Genomic DNA, 26560 nt, shown 5'->3' with positions numbered 1-26560 from the left:
ACTTTTGAAACGAAACATAAAAAAAAAACGTATATAACGCAAAGGCGGCAAATGTCTTTTTGAGCGAATAAACAAAAAAGAACTATCAAAATTAATTGCTCCAAAACCAAACCATTTGTGCGTTCAACCAACAACAAAAACTTAGTTTTTGGCAAGTTGATGAATTCATTATTTTTTTTATAGAACTGGCTAAGATCTTTTTTTCAGAATTTTTATTATGTAATTTGTAGTAGAAAGCAAATAAAATAAATTCCGATATCATAACTATACTGGTCACTTATAGACTTTTATGGTTCATAGGGAAAAATATTTCCCATGAAATTATAAAAAAACCTGCTAGGTTTTTCTGGTGATATTCTCTTATTTTACACCCCAAATAGCAAAAATATTGTGTTGTATTGCCAATTTTAGTCTTGAATAGCTTACGGTCCTGATGGGTTAACTGTCAAAAATTACGTCTCTCTAAAATGTGAATATTAATCATACCATTGTCTTCGTTCGATATGTTTTATTTTATTTCATTCATCGATATGTTCGATGATTTAAAGCGCAATGCAAGTATTTTGAAGATTTATTTTTCATGATTTGATTGATGATGATTTAATAATTTATAGAGGTTTTGAGCCGGGAGGCTTCTTTCACCTCTCCTTATTTTTCATGAGTTTTATAATCTCTCCACGTACCGCTTTAAAAATAAATTAAAGAAATAGCTCGTTCAATTTTTCGCAAAGCACGGAAGGCCGTAAAATATGTTTTCGGGTTTTCCTTCCCGCAAAGAAAACCTCACCGAGCCTCCCAGGTACGGTTTTTTGGTGGTGGTGGTTGTGATCAAACTTTTGCCAACCTCTAATCATGTAACCCCGATCGGTTTCGTATAAAGAACCAATCTGCTGCCGATGTGTACTTTGGGCTATGATTTATCATAAAACCTTCCCGGTAACCCATACGTGGGGTGCCTTTTTATGGTTTTCGCTCGTTATTTGTTGTTGTTTCTTCCTTTTTGCGTGCGGTGGTGGGGAAGATGTATGCCGTGCTTGCTGTTTGTATTTCCATTCGCCCGTGTTTGCCAATGGTCTTCGGTTGGGAGGTTCATAAAACCGCCAACCAACGGAAAGTGCCGGTGTAGAAAGGTTCGTTCGTAAAGTATCCTTTTCTTTTACAGAGCCCACCCCATGGCGCCGAAGCAGTTTTCCGCGTGGTCTAACGAGTCGTGTTTTCTCCACCCCCATCTGCCCTCACCCCCTTTCCCTCGCGTTAAAAATGCTTCACCGCATTCACAAATAACATCAGCGGGTCGGGCCGTAAGCCAAGTGGATCCTGTTGCTAAGATTATAGAAGAGAAAAAAAAAAGTTTGGTGAAGCTAGAAATGGGGAAAATACGCTTAGATAGTCACTCTCCCGCCGTTCGCTTCCTTTCGGTCTTTGAGCTGCCTCAAATGTCGTTACTCATAAGACACCTGCCCGGGTGGAAGCCGTCCGTACCTCTTCCACCCTGGCTTCTCATGAATATCAATAGGACCGCCTCCGGGGCGGTAAACTGCTGATTTGGGCGCGATTTTTCCTTCCTTGCCCGCCCTGTTTTCCTCCGCTTTCCGCAATCGAACGAGATTCGCCGTCGTCGTGATAAGCGAGAGCCACCAGATGGGGCAAAATTCTAATCACTATCGCCTCTCTGCCAGCGTATGGATTATGCCGTTGAAGGGCTTCCAACGGCCCCGATGGCACGGATGGGCAGGTTTCTTCTTCTAGGTTTTCCCTGATAAAAATACATTGCCAACACGGATATTATCATCATCATCTTCAGCCTCGACGATCCTTCTCGGGCTGTCATTTAATCTTGGCACACGGACTAGGAAAAACCCAACCTCCTCTTTTCGCTGCTAGCTCAGCGTCGTAGTCTTACGGGTGCATGGACCCCTCCGACACTAGTACGGCCTTTTGGCCCCAAGGATCACCACAGCCCAGTTGGTAAGACATTTTTTGTTTCGCTTGTTGGAACCTGAGACACAAAAGTAAGCAAAAACCTTCTTTATCCAAGTGAGCATAAGACGACGGTCTTCAACGCACCGCCGTGGTCGCTAGGTGTTATATATACAAATTGTTGCCTGAGTGTGAGTCGGAAGTCGGGACTCGGGAAGGATCAAAATGGCCAGAAAGCTGAACGATGGCACTGTGTCCTGCTATTTTTTTTTGTTTTTGCTGCTCAGGTTTTCCGCATTGAATGGAGTAATTTTAGCTTTAGTAAGCACTTGAGATCTTTCCCTTTCGTCACCATGTGTTTTTGTCCTGTTTTCCTCATTCATTATCCTTGCGTGGATAGCTTGGCCCGTTTGCTAAGCAAACAGATGATAATTGTAATAAAGTTACACCGCTGCCTCTTTTCGTATCCATTCATGGCGTCCGGGAAACTCCAGGCAGGCAAGGATGTGGCTCATTCTGGTATCGGTTGCTTGTTTTGCGCCTGATCCGTCGGTGGGTTTGGATAAAATAATGACCATAAACTTCATTTCCAGTACTTATCAGCACTCTTCTTTGCCTGCCTCTGTTGGGAAAAAAACTGGATAAATATGTTACATCTCACATAAAATGGGGCTAAGTTCAGCAAACAAACGAAAAACCACAACGCTCGACTACGATCGCAGTAACGGCGTGAAATCTTAGCCCCCAACGGCTTTCGGCCATTCATCAACGAGTTGATGGTTCCGCCAGAGGATGATGCGTTCGATGTTAATTAATCACATCATAGTTTAGTATTGGTAGCTTACCCGGCGAACGGCATGGGTGTAGAAGAAGAGCTGAGGACGTTCGCGGTATGGAACATCGAGCTGAGATAATGAAAGCATAGATGCTTCTCATTCCATCTCAATCCATCGGTTCGCAAGAGGGGTAAATGCTTTTATCGTATCGTTTATCACTTGATGTGTTTATGAATGGCCTAAACGATGCGAGTATTGGAAAATGTCTGATAGCACTACAATGATGAGGGAGTCTGGATTTTCATCAAACTCGTAATCATGTTTGTTTCGTTCCTGACTAAAATTTTATTAAATTCTCTTAAAGTAAACTCATCTTTCCCAACCTTCCTTATTTTTCCACCAAATCATATTAAATGGTGGCATAAAGTGTATTTTTTCTTCATCCTATCTTTCACTTGCTCGTATTTTTTCGAATACCATCGAACGGAGTAGGTTAGCATGCTTTACAGTTCGTACGATTGCGGTGAATATTTCGAGCACCTTGGATGACGGTTCAGAACCGATTATCCGCAGACATCGACTTGTTTCGAGTGAGCACTTCGCACCGTTGGAGGCGTTTTCCATCGACGATGGTTTTCCCCGGCAATGGATAAATTTCCCAATTGAACCGTAAAAACCCGGTCACAGGAAGAAATGGAGACCGAGTGTCTTACCGTGAGTTGGTTGAATTTTTTTTTAGGTTTTTTATCATTTAATCACTATCGTACTCTACCTTTTTTTTGGTCTAAACTTTTCGTGATTTTTTTTTTGCATCATTGTACTCTTTCTCTTTAAAATCGGCTGCTAAAGATGCTTGGGAAAAAAACCCACTCACCTACACGCATTCATCCACGTCCAGGCCACTGCTTCCGGAAAATGGGGAATCTTGTAGATACTTACTTTTTCATTTTCTTTCGGCCAGCTTTTTTTCGAGTTCCGTTTGCCAGCGTTTTCCTTCGGGATGACATTTCGCAGCGCACCGGAAAAAGGCTCTTTCATCATCGTCCGCCCAACCCGCGAGTGGTAGATCGGATGTCTTTTCCGCCCGTGAGGTTTATTTTCTCGCTTGTCATTGTACTACTCCACCCGGAGTGGTTTGCCGGGTTTTTCCCATTCTGGAGACTTTTTCCTCGCTGCAGGTCGCATTTTTATTGTCAAAAGGTGGTTGAAGGGAAAGAGGAGCACGCAGTGGGGCTGCTGTAAAGATCGAAGGTGCTATACTTACGTGTAGAATTGTGAAAGTTCACGTAGCTTTAAATATTATACGTAATAAAGAAAAACAAATTTAAACTACGCTTTTAACGGAAGAATAGCATAACAAATGTCGAATACATTTTAAAGTAAAAGTTTATTTATGAAACTGTTTGTGTTTCACCAATCATGCAGAAATATTACAGGTTATTTGATAAAAAAGCAACAGATGATTCCCGGAATCTTGGTTAGTGCTCACTTTAATCTGGAATGATTGAAGAATTGAAGTTTTTTTTCATTTACTCCTCACATTCTTTCAATTTAACAAATTGGCTTCGCCATAAGTAAAGTAAAATCCGAACAGCAAAGATGCACTCGTCTCGTCGGAAATCTAAACAAACAAATAAAAAGGATATAAACGCCGTTAACGAGATGCGCTTTGCAAGCAAGTTGGCGAACCTTGCTAACGAAATTTCCTGCTTCTATCAGACACGATGCTTTCGCTTCGGGAAGCGAACGTACGTTCTGTTTTTATCTCGTACGGTTACCCTTGCCATAGCATTGCCTTGAGCTAAACGAATTAGAGTACGATTTAATCTCGACGAAATGAGATTAGTGTTGGTTGAATCGCTACTGTAATAGAAGTCCTCCATGTTGTTCTATTATGGTCTGTGCTTTGCTGATGTTGAAGTTTAAATGAATTTGCATGTTTGGGGAATGTGAAATATTCGTTTGTTAAATCAGGTTTACAAAATTGAGGTACTCATATACAATGAAAAATATTGTCTTTAGAAATGTATCACAAAAGTTTATCATGTGGAATAGTTACCTTTTTCAACTTATTCGCGGAAGGAAATGTAAAAGAAGAAAATCAAAAGTACTATAATCTCTTGCGAATATTTGTTTGGTATTTCGAAAATAGTAAAATATGTTCCTCCCGTTCTTCACTTGCTCCTTTCCAGGATCAAAGCAGTACAACCGGCACTGATTTGACCCACTGGTGTTACTGTGTTGCTTTGATGTACGCCTCCGGTGGTCATAGGTCGACCATAGTTTCGTTCGTTCATTGTAGCGAAGTCGAGAACAATCCTAGAACTGCTTGCTCTCGGTTGAAGGTACGAGCGTTTCGTGGCTCGGCGTGGTGGCAAAAAGAAAACCATTGTACTTTCTGCGTTTACTTTCTGCGGTTAAACGCCCTCAGAGGAGCGCGGTACCTTTTGCTCGGAGAGTGTTTCCATACACCACCAACGGTTGGAAAAACGGCCTTTGATCTTTTCGGGCGCACGGTATGTTTTGCTTTCCTATGCCATTCGGATGAAAGTTTTCCCCGAGACACCGGTTTTGCTGCTTGCTGGGAGGTGATGGTGCTTTCCAACCAACTTGCCGGTTGTTCGCAAATTCACATATTTTTCATTTCGTCCAAGCATGGCGATAGATAAGATGGTAGCGTAAAGCGTGATACCGATCAAGGATGTTCGACAAAGATAAGGATGGATTCATGCTGTCATACTTAAGGTAATTCAAATAAACTAGTTTTAAAGATTTTCGAAATATTTGAGCTCGAAAACACGGAAATTGACTATCGAATGTTGTTGAATTTTTAATACAAATCTCTCCTAAGCTAGCTAAGTTTGGTCTCTCCTAAACTAACTCAATACATTTTTAATTATAAATGATAGTCCTAGAAATGGATATGGACCTAATTCCCAAGAGTCAACATAGTCTAGACACCGCTTGTACTCTCTTGGGAAATAAATCATACTAGACTCTCTGTCATATAATTCCCAAGGTACTCTCCTATTGAGTAGGTTTGTTTGAGTATTCTTTATTCTAATGGAATCTCAAATGAAATTTTCAGTTTAAATACGTTAGTATCTTTAATTTCAGTTGCTTGCAGATGATTTTCCATTATTACACTTTTGTGCCATAATTAAACTGGATCTACTTAATGGATTGCTGCTTCATGGTTGTATGCTCCTTTAACCATTGTTTTACATCACCTTCAAAGTCAAAGTACAGATTATCGAACAGATTTGAAGCAAACGGTAGCAAGAATCACGAACTTTTGAAGCAGCTGAACGTGCTACTCTATGCAATTACTGCACGTAAGGAATTTTGTAGGATAGAAGGATCGAACATAAGACTCAACCAAGCCAACCAATCAATCAGAAGCTTATTTGCTCTGTTAGGTTGGTCTGGCGCACCGAATCAAAGGGGAAAAGTTCGGAGTGGTTTCTAAAGGGCATGATAAGCAGCTGAAATCTCTTACCAGGTAGAAGAAGTTTACGGATAGTTTGGAAGAGAGCGTGCGGTTGGAAGTGAGAGCTATTGGAATTACGTTTTTAACAGCACTTAGCAAACTAAGCGACTCATAAAATTAGTTCATGAAAAGTATTTTGTTGAAATGATTTTAGTGCAACGAGAAATGTTTTTTATGTAAAAGATTATAATAAGTTTTCCATTATTCCTTTATTTTTCACAGCTTTAGACGCTTCGATTTTGGTTTAATATTCCTTTATGCCGTTCTAGAAACTCACATATTGTGTGCCCATACTTCCAACTGCTTGAAAGGTTAAGGAAATGGTTGCACCTCGGCCGTGTTTTCCACCATCGCCATCGATTGAACCGGAAAATTCCATCTTCTTCGATCGAAGACGGGCAGCGCCATTCAGCTTTTGCGCCTGATTGGACGCCTGGTTGGGCTGAGATAGTGCTTTGCGCTGCATTCCTTTAGGCAACGATCCGAATGTGGCGGCTGGTAGTTTCGTCTTGCATGTACGTGAATGCAACAGCGTCGGCTAACGGTGAACCAAATGGTGGCCCTCCCCTTGGGGGAAGGGAGTGGAAAAGTCCCTCCGGGGGACTCCGTGAGAGACGGGTTCTGATGATCGTGTACAAAATTGGTAAAATCCCTTCGCTGAGTTGGCTCCGAGAAATGGTGTCTCTATTCGTGCCGGTTTGTCGCTCATCCCTCCAGCTCTCCGTTTCCGACCCCTTCCTCCCGGAGTGACTCGAATCGACCGAATTCGACGACTGCAGCGACCCGGAATCGATACGACGACGCAGCGACCGACAATGATGCGGCATGATGCCAAGGGCCCATGTTTGGTGGTTTGATTCCGCCTCGAGGCTTGACTTGTGCGCACGGAAGCGACGTGAGACGTGAGGGTTGGGAGGATGAGCCCCGCCGACTCTATGCCGATGTCTATTTTCCGAAGTGCAAGCATAGACGCTGCGGTGCTACCGGTTTTTCCGGCACGCCGAGTGCATTCTGCGTGCGATGACGCTGCAACGGAGCGTGATATTCGGGTTTTTTTTCCTCCTCTCGCTCTCGAAGTATCTCCCATCGGAGATGGTAGCAGTAACGGATCGTGGCATCTACTGCCCCGGGGCTCGGTAGCCGGAAGATAGCGCGGGGCCAGAGAATGGATCCAAACAGTGCGGCTTCACCGATGAATGGAGGCTACCATTACAACATTACAAACGACGATGCAGTGAATTATGATGCAGCGCCGGTGGTCGGCTGGGTTAAAAGATTGGATCCTGTACCAGTGTTGAGGAGGGCTGCGCTGGGTACGGGAAACGGCGAGCGAGAAAGCTAGAAAGTGTACGTGCGCCGGGCGCGAGCGAGGGAAAATTGATAAAAGGCAAGAATGACATTGCAGCAGTATATCAAGGCGAGGCGATGAAATGCATACGGCACAAAATCGACCGGGAAGAAACCGGATAAAATCAATACTCTATTGAAAGTTGCCATGGGATGGGAAAGGGAAAACGCGGAGTGTTGACTTGTTCATAAAAGGTAAAAGGAAACATAGCACTTCATAGTCCGTTCGGAGAGTGCATCGTTCGAAAGTTGATCACTTTTGCGCCGTGCAACGAGTTGCACGCTTGCATGTAGATAATAAAAGCGTAAGGGTATATTTTCCAGCTTGTCGTCTGTGTGATTGGAAGTGGAGGTATTTTTAGCTCCAAAGATTGCCGCTAACTTGAGGTATAGGATGGATTTTTATGTGAAAACATTCCAAAGGTGGTTTAAATCATTATTCCAGAACGAACAATTTAAAAAGAAATACAAATAAACATATTATTTCAAATCGATTCAATAGGGTAGATCCCTCTCAAAAGTGATTGTTGGGAAAAATGCAAAAATCGAATTTTATTCTTTCTACGATAACTGGAGTGCCGGTTACAAAACACTGGCGAAAATTGAACCGGCTCGTTAGTAACGTTACTTCGCGTTGTTGATTGCGCGCTCCCTATCCATTTCCACCGCCAATCATTCGAGAAGACGTCGGAAAAAAGCGATCGTTCCCTGTTCGAAATATAAGCTGGAAAAACTTTATCTTGTCGCGGAACGATTCTGCTTCGAGGCAAATCGGCGAATATTCGTTGCTCCCTCGGTTGACTTCCGGCAGACAGTTTCACCTTCACTTGCGCCCCGATAAAAGGGTGGCCAAAAAATGTTTCCGCACCAAATATTCACCCTAGACTTTTGTTTTGCTTTCGGAGACTTTGAAAAACTCACCACAAAACAATAACTCTTCCAGAAGAGGTCTGAGCACATTTTGCAAACACAAATAATCTGTGGAATTATTTCGCGGAGGTGCCTAAACGGAACAACACAAACCGATTGCCGTGGATATTTTTTTGCGCGGGAGTGCCTTCACGTGGGTGCAATCGTTTTTGGTGCGTTATTTTTTTTTACCATCCTACTTTCGTTCGGCAATTGTTTTCGATAAACGGTTGGCGACGTAAAACTTGACTCATTATGCAAATTCTACCGTAACGCGAAAAACGCGGGTTTGAGTAGAAACGAGTTGGAGAAAATATTTATTTCCACCTCGTAGAACCACGAGGATGCGAAGAATATGGTAGCAAAGTACTTTGAGTTTAAATGTAGCCATAAAAAACGACAAATAGGTTAAACAAGTCCGTCGTATTTTAACAACCAAGTGAAAGTCGGAAGAGTGTTTCTAGGAGATGCAAATTGCTGTTCGGTTCCAACTAAAATGAGACCAAGTTGTGCAGGAGATGCACACGACACATTCATTTTCCCGTTTGCTGCTTGAACCGGATATGCTATTCGTTTCTGTTGATGTCATCCAGATGAGTATAAAATCTAGTTTAGTTTCGTTACACCGCCTTTCACAGACATTTTAATTTAGCAGCTAGACTTAATTTAGTTTTAATTTAATCGTCACGATTTTAATTGCGAAACTTGCTAGTAATTGATTCATGCAGATAATAACAAGAGCTTGCTGTTTTGTAGTATTGAAATTAAAAAATATTGTGAGGAATAGTTATATTCGAAAATATCAAAATTTAAGACAGTAATCAAAGCTGAAAAATAGTGATGAAGTTTTCCCAACGTCTTATCTTCGATCGAATGATCAATCCCGACCGATGATGAAGAAAAACAGGGCCGTTGTTTGGACGGAAGTGAGAAAAATCTGTCTGTCAGCAGCCACTCGAAGCCACTTACAAGACGGCATCTTTACACTTCCCGAGCATGGTTGTTTCGATAAAATTAATGTTCGGCTGCTTTCTTTCCCACCCACTCTTGATGCAAGCGCATGGTCGCCTGACAGCATGGTATCTTCCCCGCCCTTCCCACGGGTCTTGACGTTTCGGATGCACGAAGAACCACAACCAGAGCGTACCCAGAAGCGTGTGAGAATGGATTGCACGCTCGCACGCACGCACGCACGCTCGATTGAGTGCAGTGTTTGTCGGAAGTCGACAGCGTCAACCAGATTCTTGGCAGCGCGTATCTGTACGAATCGATTGGCGTGTTCGGTAGCACTCGCCGGAGGGTTTTTGGTGGGCTGAAAACGTGACTTCCCGCACGGATAGCTTCGCTGGCCCCCGATGATTAATCGCCCTCCGGTGGCACCAACACCGATTGGCCCGCTACCAACTGCTTGACCATTGAGTTTTCCGACGAAAACGTGGTGGGAAGTGGGGGGAAAAATCGGAATATACTCCCAATCGGCCTGACTCCATTTCGGGCGGATGAATGAAAAGCGAGGTTCTGACGGTTGTAATGCGACCCGTTGACGATGACGTGATCGATGAGCTTTTCCTCCCATTCGTGGAATGGAATGAGAACACTATGGGCTTTAGGTATAGTATAATTGAATTATCTAAAGAATAGTTAAAAAATCGTAAATAAAATATTTTAAAGTTTATTGGTATTTTTTGTGGATCTCATCGTTAAATTTTTGTTTCTTGTAGTATTCCATCGGGTTTAAACATTATAAGATAAACTTAAAATTGTGACCAACTCATGAGTCTCTTGCACGGCAGTTCAAAACATACACGGAGTCACCAACCCCCAACTGAGTGCCAGGTCAATGAACCGCTGTTGGCATTCTGCCACTAAAAGGATCCCTTCTGATAACCGTACCCTCACAACCCATATCGATTAGCCGTGGGTCGTTCAGTTGATTCGGGATACTTATTTGCAGATTCCCGCGGGTGTGCTTTCCATGTGTTTGCACTCTTTTTTCTCTCCTATGTTAGGCGGCGGATAAAGATTTATGTGCAACTATGCTACCTTTCTTCGGTGTCCAACAATCCCGAGCTGATTAATGATTGTCTGGTGTATTTATTCTTCCTCATACTACATGCTCGGCCGGTGTAGTATGTGAAGAGCTTTAATGAGAGAAATATTTAGTTTTTCTTTTCGTTAACCCACTTTATTGGGACTGCGTCGAATGTTCATGGATGTTCTCGCTTACCATTTGTAGTTTTTTAAATGCTCTGTTTTTTTATGATGTTTGATTTTGAATAACAAATGGACCAATTAACAGCTATTGAATGCAAACAGTTTTATACAAGTTCCTGGTTTGACTCGTATCAATTGCATCCTAGTCCTAGAATGCACCCTTCCGGTTCGTTGCGTTGCAAAACAATATGAAAATATTCAACACCAACTTTGTGTTCCCCTTTTTTGCAACGATTTTTTTGTTATCGTCTCAATTGAAATCAAACATCGCTTCGTACACTCGCACAGAAATCACTTTCCGTATCAATCACTTCACTCCACTCGCCCAACCGTTTGCCGGTTGCAAGGTAGGGTATGAATAAAACATTTAATCCTTCCCCGTGCAACGCTGAAATAACGCGATATTTATGCTAAACAAATCGGTGCCCGGTTTTCCGGTAACGTGATCGATAAGTGATTATCGAGAACCGTATGCGTCCGTGTGTGTTGCCATAAAACGGCGCGCTAAACAACACGTGAATCCACACTCTAATGTGAGGCTAACATCATGCAAAAATGCAATTTCCAAATGCACTTCGCATAGCATGTGTAGTTCCACCCCTCTTTGGGCTGTTTGCAACCGATATCATCGCCACAAAATCGCAAACTCCGGTGGAAACTCTTGACGGACGGACCAGATGGCCCGCGTCATCCGGTGATTTGTGATCGGTTTGTTTATTTTTCGATCTATCACGCATCGAACAAGCGATAGGCTGTTCCTCCCGTGCGCGGATGGTGTCACAAAATGGCGTTATTGGCATTTACCCAAAAGAGTGCACCAGCCCAGGGACTCGCCCTGTATCACGTTTACTCCAGCTGCAAAGGTTATCTGACCGACGGAGGCGACGATGTACGGTCGTGTCGGAATTCTCCGGCAAACATAGGGGGTTTGATTTTTTGCATTTAAACTACGATCCCGGCCCGGGTGACATCCGATACGATACGAGAATGTATTCTATTGCGCCGGACGTTTCGCCTTTGTCTGGAAAACAGGTCGCTCGGATGCTACTTTCAGTAGAGCTATCTGACGTTGGGAAGCGTTTCGAGACGATTCCAGCGACAAGATACCTCTGCGGCACGTGTTGCTATTTTCGGCTTCCATCCGAGGGCTTGGAACACTGGAGGAAGATTGTTTACACACGTTCCAGTTAATATCGGACGTAAAATCAGCTCGTCTCCCGTCCACGCCGTCGAGTGTGATGTGATGCCAGTGCGCCTCGATATGTCGTCTGTCATCGTCCGAACCCTCTGTTGACATGGTCGTTCTGGCTAGCCTCCTCGTCGGCTCATGTGCCCCCTTGTTCCTTATCCGGTGGCGGTGTATCGTGATGAAGATGTTTTCTGAAACTACCCATCGCCGACACGAGTGATTCCGGCGAGTGATGGAAGAACTGTTGTGTTCTGTTCGGTTTGGAAGAGTGGTGTTATTTTTCGAGCCCGCTGTTGGACAAATTGGGCGCTATCATGTTTCGAAGTGGAGGGGACCCTGCAGGTTTCCCTTTGGATGAAGGAACCAGGCATGACGTCTGGTAGTTTTTAGGATATCTTATCCCCCCGATCAGGGTCAGCTGCGTTCGGTGTTCCGCCGAGAAGTGAGTGAAGGGACCGTAATATATATGGCCTGTTTGAAAACACGTTATGATTTATGTTTGGTTATAAGTTTGTAGATTTTTGTTAATCCCATATTTATGCCGACAACCATAACGCGGAAAGTGTACTATCTTACACGCCGTGTGTTTTCCCACTTCGTTCCCGCTCGTTCCAGGTACGTTTGTCAGCTGGTTCTCATCAATAATGCGTCGTCCCTCCGCGGGCGGGAGCCGTTGTTTGGGTGCGTTTCGAAACCGATAAACGGCCTGCGGTAAGCATTCGGTTTCCTCACCGGCCGACGCCAGAATTTATTTATTGAAATTTATAAACTTGAACGCCACCGCAGCGACGGATTGGTGATTTATCGCTCCCGACCTCTCACCGGAACCGCACCGATTTGGTAAACATATTCACGCGCCGCTGGAAAGTGGTTTATTTTAAAACTGCGCCGTGTTTTACAACCACTCCAAACGGTTAGGGGCGACGAATATTTTGACTGACAAGTATATTTTGTTGTATTGAGTCGGATGGTATCTGAACTTGTTTAGTATGGGAGAAATAAGATTCCAAAATTATGATTTCAGTTTATTTTATGATTTTTCTGGGAGTTAAGAGCGAAGTAAAGTTTATGTTTAAATGAAGTATTCTATATTTTTGTGTCAGCATAATTATGTCACAAATGCTCATTGTGAATGCCATTCCATCATTTCAAACCATTATTTGAGCAGAAATTAAATTCTCTTCCGGGAATACCTACCCCAAACCCACTTCGAAGTGTAAATCATAATTGGATTTCTTTTCACGTGAAATTGCTTGTCAATCAACCGGTCAAAAACTAACAAATTTAATGGATAATTATAGTCCCCTCCCCCCACAAAGTACGGCATCGACGACCGTACGCATGTCCGCATGATTGACAGCTGCTTTCGGTGACTACATTTATCGGCTCAAGGGGTTGTAGGTAGAGACACTTCTCAGGCGAGTTGTGGAGGAATGAAGAGGATGTACACAACCAGCGACATTCTAACAGTACACGACAAAAACGAACAGTCACATAAATTTTGTCCATTCACAACTTGTTCTTCCCCACCCGTTCCCTTCGCCCGAGGGAAGGGGTTTCTATGTCCGGAAAATTGTCCCCGGTAAAACCCCCCCAAAAGCGGCGGGTCTCACCGATTTGACGTTTATTGTTATTTTTATTGCCGCTCGGTTTGACAACCTTAAATGACCAACGGAAGGGGAAGTCCAAAGAGAGGAAAGAAGTGTCTTATGTTGCTTACTTTGGTAAGAAGCGGTAAGAAATCACCCTCCGTCTGCGAAGCGCACAGACGCAAGCTGTCATTTCTGATGTCCGCTTCACCCCGAGCCATGTCTAGCCCGTAGCCCTACGTCACTTAAAAATACACCGATGGGTGGAGAAATGGTACAAACTCAACACGGTTCTTCTTGTAGGACTTTAAAAACCCTTCGTCGGAGCGAAAACGCAACGTGGCTAGTTGTCATTTTTTGTCAACTACGATGTCCGTACTCATCCCGACCCGACAAGTCATTGCTTTCGGGCGACTTTCGAGCTGGCTTCGGAACGCCTTGAAAAGCCGTGTTGGCTTGAAGTACTCCACCAACAGCAAGACACGGTTGGCACGTGACACAAAAACGCGAGATCAAATATGACGGTGTTCCTGTTCTTCTAAAGCACGTTGCTCTCCGGTTCTCAAAGGAAACGAAACGCGCCGTTTCACCGAACACATGTAATGGAAACCGGTTCTGGAGACTTCTTCTCCTGTTTCCCTATTCTACCGCCTTTTTCCCGGGAAGTTTGTTCCATCGGCATGGACCATGGATGTGAGTGTTACATAAATGGCCACTCATGCTAACCGAGACGTCAGCCTCTCCGGTGTCGCCCCAAACCGTGTGCGTTTGACACACTTTTCATTCAATCGCCAGATCGCTCCCCGCCATGCTCAATGAAGTGTCTGTGTGTGTGTGGGTGTATTTTCCCCCTCTCTTACCTCTACGTGTGGAGTTCTTATCGAGAGGAGGGCTCCAAGTGCCCACGAAGTGCTTACGGTGCCGGAATGGTTTTCCGAGGCAAACCATTTTTGGTCGCGTCTTCGACCTGGTTCGCCCGGCATTCCCGACGTTCCACGACAAAAGCTGAACGGCAAAAATACGTATTTGAGCTCGAACGTACCTCCTCACGGTGAGGTGAGTGCCATCGGTGGCTCGCGGTTGTGGGAAAAACGTGCGCCACGAAAGAAAAATATCGTTACACATCGAGCACGGCTTCTGCCGACGATCATCAAGGGCCGGTAGCGATGATCGGTCGAGAGGTTCCGTATCCGGACCACTTAACAGGAGTTCACCTTGATGCACATTCGTTCAGCTTTATCGACACGGGGCTCGAGTGTTTCGCATATTATTACCACAATGATGTGAGATTAAGTGAGTAGCAAAACACACCGGGCTGCTTGAAGGAAGGCAGCGGTTCTTCTGCTCCAGCTTTAAAGTGTTAATGCTCAGCCTCTCTCCTGCTTAGTAGTTGAAGAAAGCATAACAATGTCATTGGAGTGTTTTTGATGTTTGAAAGCTATTTAATGTGTATCCTATCTCAGAATTATGAAATCAGACTGAATTGGGTTGGATTGCATATTCACACTTGGCTTGAAGTCTGTAAACCCCTATAACTCTTGTACGAACTAACTCGGAACGGACGTAATGCACTGACGAGCAGATAATGTCAAGCCACGTGACAAACCGTTACAGTAACGCCCTCTTGCCTCGAGAACAGCACACAGTATTGCACAATCCAAGGAATGCACACGCCCAGCCGGAACCGCGAAGAGCAAACTTCGTTTCCGGGGGAGCGCAGACACCATTAAAAACGGGGTCCACGCGTGGGTCGGGAGTTTCAATGTTCTTCTCGTTTTCACCCCACTGACCGACTTGTGGCGGGCACTTCAGAAAGGTGAAGGTAAGGAGAATGGACCGTAATGTCAGGGAGGGCAAAGAAAAGCAGACCCTGGGCGAATTTGTGCCAGTAGTGACTAAGCGGCATTTTCCGGAAGCCAACGCCAGCAGTTCGAATGCCGCTGCATACTGTGGTATGGCTGTTTTTCTTTAGTTTTTGCGGGTTTGACGAAGGTATAGGCCGGGAAGGAGGAATGGAAGCTGCGAGGAGGAGGATGGAGTCGGATTTCCTCACTCGTCATGAAGTTTTCCCGCTAAATATAGCCCCGGATGGATGGGTGCGACGTGTCCCACTTGACGACACACGGAGGGACAAGAAGATACGCTCGTCATCGGTTCGGTCCGGAATTTTCCCTCGAACGGGCGGGAAAGCGTCCGGGCACGTGACGGGGAGCTCTAAATTGAAAACGGGAGATGCGGTTTGCCTTCGTGTTGGGCGCTACGGGTGATTCAGCTCGGGCAGCTGTGTGGGGATGTGTGCTCAACACCAGGAGGAGTAATAAATTTGTTGCATAACGATCATCGTTTCGAAAGCAATAATATTAGGTCACTGTCGGACCCGATACGGAGCTGTAGAACCAATGTGTTTGGCCCCTTGAGACCATTGCCTGTTTGTACTGTAAAATTGTCTTGCGAATTTAATGTAATAAACTTAGCCTTTCTTATTCGTTTTGGATTATATTCGTTATAATTGGAATTTTAATGAAGTTATCCTTTGTGCCACTTTGATAACATGTGAATATCGAACGCTGTATATGATTTATAGTTATTTATGAACTGAGAATACACTATCAAACATGTTGCTCAATTTGGGAGAAAAGTTGGTTTATTTAAAATTTATTAAACATGGTTATTCACGATAGAACTATTTGGCAACAAGATTTACCATGAACGTCCTTGTTTATCTGTATTCGTCAATAACGCTTAGGACATCCAGTTAACTGCTTTCCGGGGAGAAGGGTGGCATCAAACGATACATGCTCATTACCGCGAACGTAACCATGACGTCTCATTTCAATGGAATCATTTACAAACACTAATGAACTTTTGCTATAATGCGCTCTGATGCATGTCGTGATGATCTGATCCTTGCGGAATGTTTAAACGAGATGTTTGCGAACATGTCAATTAAGCTAGCAAAGTTCATCAACATACCTACCATTTGGCGTATCCTTATGAGTCGTTTTCCCCCTAAAGCTAGAAAATATGGAAAAACTATATGTCGAGCGTTTTGAATTCGTATAACATCTCTTTGATGTTGGTTATGTAGGCTCCAAGTAGAGAAGCCGTGCAATTTGCGTTCGTAGAAAGTTTTTTACACCGAATACGTTTGGGTTGGAAGTACTGGATGGAAGAATGTTAGCGAACAGGTTAGCATTTGGCCGCAAGTCAACCCTCAATGACACACTCATTAGAATACCAAAGCATCCCGCTCCGTGTTCTGCCCTTCCCAACGACGTCGAGCTGAGGTTTATTAACCTACAAAATTATTCACAACGGTACATTGCGGTACAGGAGACACTCCTCGTATTGCTTGGGGTGATTTTTTTTCGTATATTTTCTCACATGTTTGGTGCGGTATCACTCACATTTTTTTGTTTATTTTGTGGTCATATTAAGAACTTTTTCATACAACATTGTTGGCTTCCATAACCATGAAACATTAAAATTGAACAATGAAAAAGCAAGTATTGTTTTACAAATGTAACAGTACCTTATCGAAAGCGGATTTCAGAAGGTCAGTTGATTAATTAGTTGCTATCGATGGTCGTTAGAGCAGAACAACTTACTTCGATAAACTTTCGACCTCAATCCGGATAAGTTTCCGCCGATTCAGCTTCGAAACGTCACTCCAAGTGGAACAGGTCCATAATTTAAATCCAAAAGTGTCAACAAAAAATTAAGACTACCACTGGAGCGATTCTTTCGGTGTCAAATGGTAACTTCTCGATCGTGGTTCAAGTGCGGCCTTCTCGTCCCGCTTTTGGCCCAAACGAATAATTAATAGCAGGCTGTCACTACCGATGGGAGCGTGATTTGTAACGGCGAATGCCGGTAGAACGGTAGCACGGGCAGGAATGTCTTCCCACATTTGTGCAAGACGCAGACAAACACACACACACATACACAACAGGTTGCGAGGCAAGAATTCGCGAGGAGCCTGATTGTTTTATCGCCGGCGCGCGGAGAATGTTAACGGCCCGGGCGAATTTTTCGTCCGCTCCGTTAACTTCGCAATGCGACGCACAACTAATCTAATGTTTCGGAATAGGTGTCAAAAGTGAGTGGGCTATGGAATTTGGCGAATGTTTATTTCATTTTTATTTTTATAAGGCAGGGCGAAAGTCGGGAAAAAAGTTTACTCAAGTGAAATCAGTCACTAAACGTCAAGCGACGCAAAAGTATTTGACAAGTGTTCATTCGCGCCTGTTTTTCATCATGGAATGTGGAAAATTTGTTGCTGTTAAAATTGTAGGAGAAGTATTTTATTTGATACTTTATAGCCAATAGGATCCGATCGGGTTTGTCAAAGATTGTGATTAGATTTCGATATTTTTTTATTACAGCCCTTGCAATTATACGATCGCAAGATGGTATCAACATAGAAATATAACACGTAAATGCTTTTAAATAAAGTAAAGTGAAGTTCGCATATTGGTCGCTAGATTTTCTTTTATATTTGTTTCACCTGTCCATCTGATTCGCGTCTTAATGTGTCACTAACAGTTCACTTATTTTCATCGTTGCCCAAAATCACCTTTTGCTTCCATTCGATCCATCTTTCATTCAATTCTGGCGTCTGTCTGAAACGTTCGTGTGAATCGAACGCGATAAATCATTTACGGAAAATTATCAACGATCAACGATGATTTATGTGTCGCACTCAACGAACAAAACCTTGCCTTGCAACGTACGCTTGGACCGTTTAGCCGAAGAGAAAACAAGAAAAATCTTTTATTGTCGATTGGTTGCGGCGGCGTTTGCGGAACGTGGGAAACACTATGGCCGCAATCCTAGCCCTAAAAGCTCCAACCGTTATGGTTCGAATTTTTTTCTCAAATTTTTGTCGGAATCTTACGTTTCGATTACCGTTTTGTCAGCCGCAAGGCTGCGACATAAACAATCCTTCGAGAAGCTGGCCCACTACGGGGTTTCCGTGCCCGATATCCCTTTTTCGAAGCACGACGCTCACGGAGGAACGGTGTAGGTACAAAATGCATGATTGAAACAACGTCTGCAGAATCTCGCAGAACCTAGCGAACTTTTCCAGTTCAAAAGGTCCGCCCAAGGTTGCCCAAGGTTGCCGAGGCCGGAATCGAAGTGTCGACGGGGGCACGTTGGTCTCCCGGTGAGATGGGATCAAAAGATTACGGTGGTCGGATTAGCTCGGCTAGAACGGCTCAACTTTTCGTGCTGCTGCTGCTCGTTCTGTGTCGAGACGCTGGGAGAGGGTGGTACGACCCTGTTTGGCGGCTTAGCACCATTTCTACCGGCCGTTCGAGGCTGTTGACATTTGATCTGACAGGAATTTTCGGCCTCGTTTGTTGTTCTTTCTATTGCCAAACGGTGGAATTTCGAAACGAGTTTAGCTTGAAATGTATTTCGTAGCCCAATAAAATGGACTCTGGTTTCGAGTCTGCTACTGTAAAGAGTTAACTTTCGGTATGCGATTTTGATTATCTAGGAGTATATTTAAAATAAATCATGATTCTTACAAAATATAACAATACTTCAATTTATTTCAGTGCAGTTTAATTTTATTTCAGTGTATTTCTTTAACTTTATTTCAGTCTGATATTGTAAAGAGTTAACTTTCAGCGATTTTGATGGTCTACGAGTATATTTAAAATCTATTAGGATTTTTGCTTACTACTTACTTGCTTATCTGGTTTTCGGTCGCTCTTTTTTAAACGTCTTTTTTCTATAAATACTTATGTCAAGAATGGAATCTTATTAATATACAAATTAATAAGACACATTTATGTTTCTATTTCTATTTATATGATTTACCATCATTTGGCTCTGATTTCTTATCTTACGAAAGCAGCAACCCAATGCATATACCATTTTATTTTATTGTACCTGCCCTGTTACAGTACTATTTCTTTATTTATCACACTTATCTATTTAATAAAATATATAATAAAATTGGCTGGCAAGGTAAAAGTTTTTCATCTCGCTAGTGCACATTTCTGTATTGCCAAAGTTAACAAAATAGGAGAATGAAGTAAATTTATGTTTTACCCATATTCAAAAAAAGGCATAAATCCACTATTTTATTTGTCAAACATCAAACAATAAGGGGGAGAAAAATGATGAAAACGGTTTATAATGCTTCTGCTCGCAATAAGAGGTATCCAAACAAGATGTTTCAATTCCAACCCACTAACACGTAGTTGTGACCCTGAAATATTCTCACCATTTGTGTTTATTTTGTTACAGTAGATACATCCCACCCTAGAGGCTGCCCTAAAAATGTTATAGATCTTCATGCCATAATGGAACAAACTTTTCACGAACGTTGCATGCAAATGCCAAATACTGCGGGTGAGAGGACACATAAATTCCTTCGGAATACGAGGCTACCCCAACGCGAACTTTCCACACATTCGCTCACTCGCAGCGTTTAAACATATACACAAACACACGCACGATGAAGATGTTTCGTCCCCAAGAAAATGTGTACAACTTCCCGCCGGAGCGAATGGAGTGCTGGGAAAGTCTTTCACTTTGCCTCCGCCTTTTTCCCACTGCCCACCACCAGGTTTAAATTCCTGGCAAAACGAAGAAAACTTTGCCGTTCTTTGCCAGTTGTTTGCCATGGTGAATTAATATCCTTACGCAAAGTTTTCATTCTCCCGCTGCGGGGCGCATTTTTTGGCTCCACTGCCAGCCCGTCCATTACCAGCCCTTATGGGATTCCGCGGATACCTGGTTCGTCGATCGATTCGAGGCATTGGAACGAAGATGCTTCGATGGTTGAGTGTTCGGTCCCGATCGGCGCGGTGGGAGGCGGTGTGCAAAAACGGTATCGCAAAAGTTTCCGATGTTGGCCTCCCCCTCGATTGGCTTGCGTCAGGAAGATGAGGCTGATGATGATGGGCGCCGGGCGACTTTCGAAAGCTCTATCATTCGTCAAAGAATGGTACAAACTTTCGCTGAGCCGAGCCGTCGGGATGGATGGCCAAATCCTTGACGCGAGCGTACCAATCCGAACGCTCGTCACTTGTCCCTAAACGCACCGAGCTGCCCTGGGTGAGATTGGTGTAAAACTTTTCCTTTGGCGCGCTCAGTGAAGCGTCTCTTCGTTGCTTCCGACAAAGGAGAAATGCATGTTGGGTGTTGCTTTTCAGCCGAGCACCATCGTCTTCTACCCTGGGAGCATTTATTAATAGGATCGCACATTTCGTGTGACTTATCGTGAAGGGAGGCGGTGGGAGAGAAACTCTCCGACAGACACCTGGCCCTGCAGGAGTTTTCGGTGAAAAGCTTTAATTGAATGTCGCGATGGGAAATGGCGCTTCCCAGGGACAAAATGTTAAGTGATACACGTTGTTAGGCGGGAAAACTTTTCCGTGCTGCTGCTGCTACTGCTGCCGGATATTGTCTGCCACAGGAAGTAGGCATTATTTGTGTGCCCTACCTGAACGCCTCTGGAAATTATGTGAGGCTTTGCCAATTTTGCCGTAGAGCTCGAGTTTTCTAAATATTTTTGATAGTTTTACTCTGTAACTTGCGTTGTTGAGAACATTGTAATGGTAAAATGCTCACGAAAAAGTAATAATTCCCCCGTCATCTTAGGAGCACTAATAATTTTCAAAACAAAACTAATTCACATTCGTTCTTCCGGGAAAACATAAATCGTTTTAGTATCAACAGTTTTCCACCATTTATAATCGAGTGTATTTTGTATGTTTTATTGAATAAATATCGTGTCGTATGACAAATAACATAATATGAACTATAGAAAAAAGGCAATCTATTTCGTGCTCATCATCGTATGCATTGAATATCTTATAGAATCCTTAATGAAACCTAAGCGCATGCACATCAAATGTAATGACGATTGATTGGACGTGATATTGCCGTCCGATTACCGTTAGCGAACGCGGGTCGTCCATTATTGTGGGCATTAAATTTTCATTTCCGACATGCTTTCATCCTAGAACATTTACGATACTCTGTAACAAGTTGGGACAGATCCTGTTGGGCAGTACAAATGATTACACCAGCCCATATAAAAGGTGCTCTGTTTTATTGAAAATCACCATTTGCTGGCAGAAAATTCAATGACAAGCACTCCGGAGATCAAGCAGTATATGGTTTAACTCTTCCAGAACTGAAGGCGGACAGTGAAACCGAGATATGATAATTACTCCTGTCACGTGTAAACCACTACTTTAGACCATCTATTGTAGAGCTTTCTTGTCAGTAGCTTCACATGGAAATGTATCCATACTGTAAACTTTTACTGTTTATTCCCTTTATTCAGTAACAGTATAACAGATACTGTTTATTCACTTGTTCAACTCCACTACTCACTGCTTTAATGTGAATGACCATTCGCCTCCATCACAAAGTAAATCTTCCTCCGGCATATTCTACGCGTACCTGCGCTGAACCAAAGAATACCGTGGATTACCATCGCTTGAACGTTTGCAATTCACGAGCATCGTTTTCTTTCTCCTGCACGGTAGCTTTACTTTTGTTTTAATCTCTGAATACGGAAGTAAAATTGTGAAAACAAAAAACTAAAATATCGACCAACTCAAGCACCGCTAACGCTAACGTAGGCTAAGGTGAAGCGGCATCGACAAACTACTGGCAATTGCCATGCTGTAGATAAACAATGCTCTGCAACCCGTGTGGAAGAGAAAAGCAGGATTTTCACTCGACTTGATAGCGGAATAATGAAACTTTTACTCTTCGCTCATCCTCGCCATTCGTGACCAACAATTTTGTTCGCCAGGCGTAATCATCATCGGCATTATAATCTTCCCGTTCGCTCACCATGAGAAGAGAGTTGACTTTTGTTCGACGGCTCGGTACGTCTGCTGCTTGGGAGGTGGCTTCATTTTCAAGGATGTAATCAAGAAGCTCGGAATGAATCGCATCGGTTGAGCTTCGTGAAGCTTCAAAACAAAGGATGCTTGAAATATGGAAAAAAAATATATACTGTAATCATATTATCTTCCTTCATAAATTAAAGAAATGTGATGAAAATATTGTTGATGTTAATACTGGCTGCAAACAGCTTTATATAATTATCTGTTGAAACGCAACATTTTATTCAGTTAAGGAAAAAGGATCTATAATGCTCCAATGTTTGCCAGTTTTCCACCTTTAAAATATTATCAGTGGCTCAGAGCTAACTTGCTGCAGCTCATCCATCAGAAACCGCGACGACAAGGACGCGGGGTCGTCCGAAGACCAATTGCATTCATGTCTCAGTGTGAATGCGACTGACAGGCGGAACGCAGCTGTTGCGGGAAACTCGATTCACGTCTCGTCTTGCAAAAGCGGACGTTGTTTTTAAAGCATTTTTCCAAGATCCTACGGAACCGTTTGCGCAAGGAGAAGCCACTCGGCGAACATCTTGGGCTTGCGGTGGCTGCTAAGAAATAAATTTGCAAAGAGGTTCGTCCGTGCATCCAAAGGGGTTGGTGCGGCAAATTGCTGAGATGCATCCGTCAGCCACTTCTGGTGCGCACTTGCTCCAATTCCATCGCGAAGACAGACGGTGTCCATCGTGCTTCGCGTATCCGGTACGGGCTGTGGTTGATCGGACCTTTTTTAATATTATTTTTCCGCATCATCTTTTGTTTTAGTCTCCACATTGCTAAATTCAATTCATTGTACATCCGAATGCTGCTGATTCTTCCACTGAGGTTGCTTAAAAGCTGCAAGGTAATGAACTTATCGTGAGGCACGGTGTAGCGGTCAAAAAAATTGTAGAATGCCGCATCATTGTCCGCTGTTTGTTGGAAAGACTTTTCTTCGCATAGAAACGGGAAGCTTGTTTTTAACGATAAATAAAGAGAAATCTGCTTAAATTAAACTGCTCTAAAGGTACACTAAACTGGCCAGCAGGATTTAATGTCGTCGTAATTCATCATTTCTTATCAATGTTCTCCAATCGGATCGAAACATATGAACAATAAACTTTTGCATTTTTAACTTTGGGTGAGATTGTTGGTTTATAAATGCGCTATCGGGACATCAAGAACAAGTACAGTTTAAGTGAGGGAACATTTTAAAATAATTTGTAGATAGAATCACGACATCATTCCCCAATAACCGACCTAATATGTCTCCATTCTGTTGGGTTCTTTTGCAGATTTTCCTTCACTTGTCTCCGATCCGATAACGACCCGCCAGTCGTTGCCGGGCACGTCGAAAACACCAGAATGCAGCCCGGGCCTCTCCTCAGCACTGACCATCAGCAGCAACAGCAGCAGCACCAGCAGCAGCAGCAACAACAACAGCACCAACAGCATCTACAGCAACACGCCCAGAACCTTCTGTCGGCCCAACAACCGTCGTCACTGACCTCTTCTTCCAGCGCTTCGTCGACGCCACCGATTCAAGACGTGAGCCGCTATCTGGAGACGCTGCAGGAGCAACTGAAGGAAGGCTGGACTGCTCACACGGCCAAAGATGGTCGGCTCTACTACTGCAAGTGAGTAATCTTCAACCAGTTTCCGAGATCTGTGGCGACCCGATAATATCGGGTCCGGGCGAAAACCCTTTCGGCTAGCAAAAGGGATCTATAAGGACGGCAAATGAACAAAAGGCTTTTTCCATTTCTATGCCCAGATCGGGCTCCGCCTTTTAGGGAATTGAATTCGATACAATATACGATGGAATGAAGAGACATAATCCGATTCTTAAATATTCTTGTTCCCGATGAAGATTGCTTTTGAGGGTGTGAATGCCATTGGGTCCACATATTTCAGTTTGCAATCATGGCGGATGATAGCATCGTCATTGGGTTACGAGGATAACTTGTATTTTGTCTTTTATTTGTATTGTTATATTCAGTGGTTGCCTTTTAATTGTGTTTCGATATATTTTTCCAATTTTAAACACGTTGAAAATCTAATTCATGTCCTTGTTATTATTTATCAAAATTTATTTTTGTTTAAAAAAGTACGCTACTGTGAACACCCCGAGTAGATTTGATGTTTTCAGTTTAATCCATCGAGAGAATAGGGTTCATCTGTTGTTTTTTTCCCTTATTTTGCCATTAATCCAGTTTGAATCCAAAGGGGAAGGCTACCCTGAATACGATACGGCAGGTATCCAATGAACCATGCTCTGCTGGTGCATGTCCTTTGCTAACCAACCATCCAATCGCGTAAACCCGTCCCCACACTCTCATCGTCATCCTACCGAAGCGGAAATGTAATCCTCGGCGATACACTGGAACTCACAGCAAAACTCAATTTATAAAACTCTTTCAATTTAATTTTCCTGCCTCATAACAACAGCGCGCAATGGCAGCACAAGAAGCATTCAACCTGCCGTCTTTTCCACTTGCTCTCATATGCATAGTGGAGAAGCAAAACAAAACTGCTTCCCGAAGCTATAACGGGGGGAAAAAAACTTTTGCTTTTGCTTTGTTTAGACACAAATTTTTGTTTTAAAAAATGTGGGAAGAGAAATTTCTTCCACAGCGAACATCCAAGTATTAAAGAAAATTGACTCCTTGCTGGATCCACAGTTTGTATTGAATTGGTTCGCAAGTTTAACATGTTCAACGACATGTACTTATACAATAAATTTACATCTTCGTTGTGACAAAAGATAGGAAACTGAACAAAATATAAATGTATAGAAAATGCATTTTCCTGTTTATGTCCATTCTTCTACTTGACATTTTCGATTCTTGAAATCAACTGTTTTCCTTTCTTTAACTCATCGAACAATGAGTACTCCCATTCGACGAGTGCAAAGCTCGGTGGGAAAGCAAAATTGTAAACTTTCGCCTTACTCACGGCGCTCAAAACGAAAAATCGATCACGTACGTAGTATAGTCGGGCCAAACTCTTCGCTTCTCAGCACATGTTGAACATGTTATTGAAAATCGTAAAATTTATAGTCCTTTCTACTGGAGCATACGGTCCCGTCCGTAGTTGCGAAGACGTATAACATTGAAGCAGCAATGAATCTCAATTGCATTACAAGTAAACGCAAGGAAACGGTAAACACGCTTGCCGATCTGCATTTTGAGTGCACAAATAAATTTGAATTAGCAAACGACGAAGCTAGATAACATTGACTGAGAAGTATCGAGCATGAATTATTTTACACCGTATAGTTGCACAAGAAAGACATAGCTTTAAGGGTGGATTTAATGCTGAGAGCTTTCATTGCTTTATAGTTACGAAATACGAAAAAGCTAATTTATGTTTAAATTTTAAGATACAGTATCAGATTGCCAAACATAAGGCTCAATAAGGCACCCCAACCTTAGTATAGTTTTTGGGGTTTTTTTTACATCCGAATCTTTTGTTCGCATTAATTGAAAAGTTGAATGATTCTTATTGACATTTAATTTATTGATAATTTACATAATTACAACTACATATCTTGTTTCATAAAGTTAAGTATAAGCAAAACAAACGTGTGTTTTGAATTCAAATCAAGCAAAATAAATCTGCTCCGATGGCCGCGCACCATGCGTGCCACTTCCCCCTCGTTCAATGCCAAACACTGTGAAATTGAAACAATCCATCAATATGTTCATTATCCGAAGTAATGGAGGGTCTCATGGTGGTGTAATTTTGCTTACATGTCAACGGAGACGTCTCGTTTCTTTCCCGATCGCTTTTTCGCAAAATGTTGGCAGCTGGGTCACGATGCCAGAAAAGAAAATGACAAACGTACGAAGGTCCTGCGCGGGGTAACCCCAGGAGAGGTTGCCACTCCGGGGACCGCCCGTCGACGGGTGGATATGTGTGCGTGTGCGTGTATATTTTTCTCAACAATCAATTTGGCGCTGCGCTAATCGCACAAATATGACGAGCAATTTTCTGCTCAAGTAGCTAGGATAATACGGAGCACGCTCGTGCACATCCCTCGGGAGTTTCGGTCGAGCGAAAAATCCGCCCCGGCTTTCAGCTTCCGCTGACGACCGGAAGATTTGTCGTTTCCGTCGAGCTCCCACGCGGACCCAAGTGTTTCTGTTCCGTTCTTCATCCCCTCGCAAATGTCCGCTGGGAAATCGATGGGTCGTTAGCTTTAAGGTTTTCACGAACGCATTCCTTCGATTATTTTCCACTTTCTACGTGCCTGTTTTTACGTT

General features: G+C 43.2%; 1 protein-coding gene across 1 annotated transcript in view; it reads left to right on the top strand.

The window, feature by feature from the left end:
- LOC131260411 (uncharacterized) overlaps positions 1 to 26560 on the top strand; it is a 110654-nt gene that overhangs the window by 29811 nt on the left and 54283 nt on the right. The window contains exon 2 of the mRNA XM_058262122.1: positions 23591 to 23932. Within this exon, the coding sequence (XP_058118105.1) occupies positions 23661 to 23932 (272 nt within the window). The 5' untranslated portion in view covers positions 23591 to 23660. The remainder of the gene's footprint in view (positions 1 to 23590; positions 23933 to 26560) is intronic.

Source organism: Anopheles coustani, chromosome 3, assembly GCF_943734705.1.
Source record: "Anopheles coustani chromosome 3, idAnoCousDA_361_x.2, whole genome shotgun sequence".
NCBI classification, from domain to species: Eukaryota; Metazoa; Arthropoda; class Insecta; order Diptera; family Culicidae; genus Anopheles; species Anopheles coustani.
The sequence above is the reverse complement of the archived record's forward strand: the minus strand, read 5'-3'. Positions and strand labels throughout refer to the sequence as shown.